The sequence below is a fragment of the Austrofundulus limnaeus genome, unplaced genomic scaffold (assembly GCF_001266775.1).
Source record: "Austrofundulus limnaeus strain Quisiro unplaced genomic scaffold, Austrofundulus_limnaeus-1.0 Scaffold12, whole genome shotgun sequence".
Taxonomy (NCBI): Eukaryota; Metazoa; Chordata; class Actinopteri; order Cyprinodontiformes; family Rivulidae; genus Austrofundulus; species Austrofundulus limnaeus.
The window spans coordinates 1314419-1316670 of record NW_013952414.1 but is presented as its reverse complement, the minus strand read 5'-3'; the positions used below and the strand labels follow the sequence as shown (position 1 = coordinate 1316670).

Below are 2252 nucleotides of genomic sequence, written 5' to 3'. Positions count from 1 at the left end.
CGCGATGGGGAGGAGGGGCGCTACGATGCAGTTTACTTGGCATCTGAAAGTACATTTTGTCAAAGGTATTTTTAATCTGAATCGAGCTTCACTAAGTGAGAACTATTGAGAGTTCAGATAGTTTGAAGCTGGGTTCTGTGAAAAGTTATGAACGAAAATCTTTATAGAGTTTTTTGATGGCTTGAATGACCTCAGTTTAGAGAACAGAGTACATTTTTGACTGAACTGACTAACATCTACAGTTTCTGGTCAACCAACCTTTTCAAAACTAGGTTTGTTTAACATAACTGGAYKATTACTTGAGGGAACTCACCAGTTAAAGGCCATAATTGCAGTGCRTTTTCTCAAATATGGTATTCTGAAGATGTCCAACATGTTCTTTTTGTCCTGATTACTCTCTAAATTGACCTATGAAAAAGAAATGTTGGGAATGGTCTTAGGATTTTAGAATGTAAGTTTGGAAGGGTCAAAGTGAGGTTTGGATGACGACCTTATCCAGAAGACCTTCTGGTAAACTCCTCTTGTTGACTCTGGCTGCCCACTTCAGCTGCTTCAGTGCCTCCTTCTTCCTGCCCTGCGTCACGAGCCATCGAGCCGACTCTGGGAGAAAACTAATGAGACAGGAAGAAGTTCAGGTTTAAACCTCAATCTTCACTATCAGGGTTTTTTTTTTTGTTTACTTGTGAAGGATAAAACCAATGCTGACCAGTACATGGTCACCAGGACAAGAACAACAGGGGAGAAGAGCACCAGCTGCAGAATCCTCCAGTTTGTGATCAAGTAGGCGATACCAGACAACAGCATCTGTCCGACAGAAAACAAACTCATGATGACCACTGTGCAAAAAGCAGACTTCGAAGGATCAATCCATTCCACCACTGGAAAAAAAAAAAGACCAAGAGCGGAGACAAAATGTTTATATGATACAATGTCCTGAGCATAAACATGAAGTCTATGGTTTTTCTGGTGTAAAAATGCATGACATCACTACTATTTATAAGGACTCACCCATTACAGACGTGTTCATAATAATGATGCCGTTCGAGGACCCACTGAAAAACTTCAGGACCATATAAACAAAGATGTTCGGTGAGAACGATGTGGTCACACCAAACAGCATCGCAAGGAAAAGTGACAAGAGGGTGGCGAATCTTCTGCCGAACCTGTCAGCAGAACGGATTTATTTTGTAGACTTCATCCCAGTACAGTTCAGTTTCTATYATTTAACATTTAAAATGTGCATAACTAAACATTTCATACACATATCTTCAAATTAAGTCTTTCAATTTATTTTTATTTTTCATCTTGTTTTTCACTGACTGATTACAGCCCTTCATGATGCATTCATGATGAGCACAGAGATAGGAGCTCAATCAATCAATATCAAAATCAATATATTGTTACTGAATGAAACCTGAACCAGCAGTAAAACTTCATGGAAATAATCATTTGTGAAGTTTTTTTCTTACTGAAGGAGAGGCTCACCTGTCAGAAATAGGCCCAATGGCCAACGAACCAACAAGAACCCCTGCCATGAAGACAGACTGAGACACCTGAGCCAAGTCGCTCTTATCACAAACGAGGTCAAACTGTGAACAGAAACCATGATTACTGGAGGAACATTCCGTACAGTGCAGAAGTTTTAAAAGGAGGTTATTATGCAAAATTGATTTTTTTGAGCTTTATATTATGTTGTCCTGATACATCTCAGTAACCCAGGTAGAAAAAAAATCAAAAAGAAAAAACAAGCAGGTCCTCTGGATGGGTTCTTCTTTAGTGATTTAGTGATTTTATAAGCACTGCCTCCACATGGACAAACAGGTTAGTCACATGCAAAAGTGGGCCATTTATATCATGTTTTTGATTTATACAATGTTATAATGTCACTCCCTTATTTAAAAAAAACATACCCATAGTTTTGACTCATTCGTGCATGTTTGAGAAGTCCTTGAATCTCTTGTAGTCATGTGGAGCTGCTTGAACACTTGCTGATACAAAGCTCCGCCCATTTACAAAAAGTTCCTCCCTGGAGCTCAGTCTGCAGCCAAGCTTCCGCCCCATGCAGCTCCACCAGACTAACAAAACATTTCTTAAAAATGGTGGACGTTCATGATTTTGTTGCAACACTTAGCTTCATGATGATCTATATTTACATTTTCTTATCTTAAGATTGATGTATATGTACACTCACCGGCCACTTTATTAGGTACACCACGCTAGTAACGGGTTGGACCCCCTTTTGCCTTCAGAAC

General features: G+C 39.5%; 1 protein-coding gene across 2 annotated transcripts in view; it reads right to left on the bottom strand.

Moving 5' to 3' along the window:
- Nucleotides 1-6: 6 nt before the first annotated feature.
- Nucleotides 7-2252, bottom strand: part of LOC106513376 (solute carrier family 22 member 13) — a 5783-nt gene continuing 3537 nt past the window's right edge. The window contains exons 2-7 of one of the 2 annotated variants that reach the window (XM_014002173.1): nt 1486-1589; nt 1009-1163; nt 707-878; nt 491-611; nt 314-408; nt 7-43 (exon numbers count right to left, since the gene is read on the bottom strand). In XM_014002173.1, the coding sequence (XP_013857627.1) occupies nt 43; nt 314-408; nt 491-611; nt 707-878; nt 1009-1163; nt 1486-1589 (648 nt within the window). In that variant the 3' untranslated portion in view covers nt 7-42. Of the gene's footprint in view, nt 44-274; nt 409-490; nt 612-706; nt 879-1008; nt 1164-1485; nt 1590-2252 lie in introns of those variants that run through there. The other variant, XM_014002172.1, reaches the window with a different exon arrangement.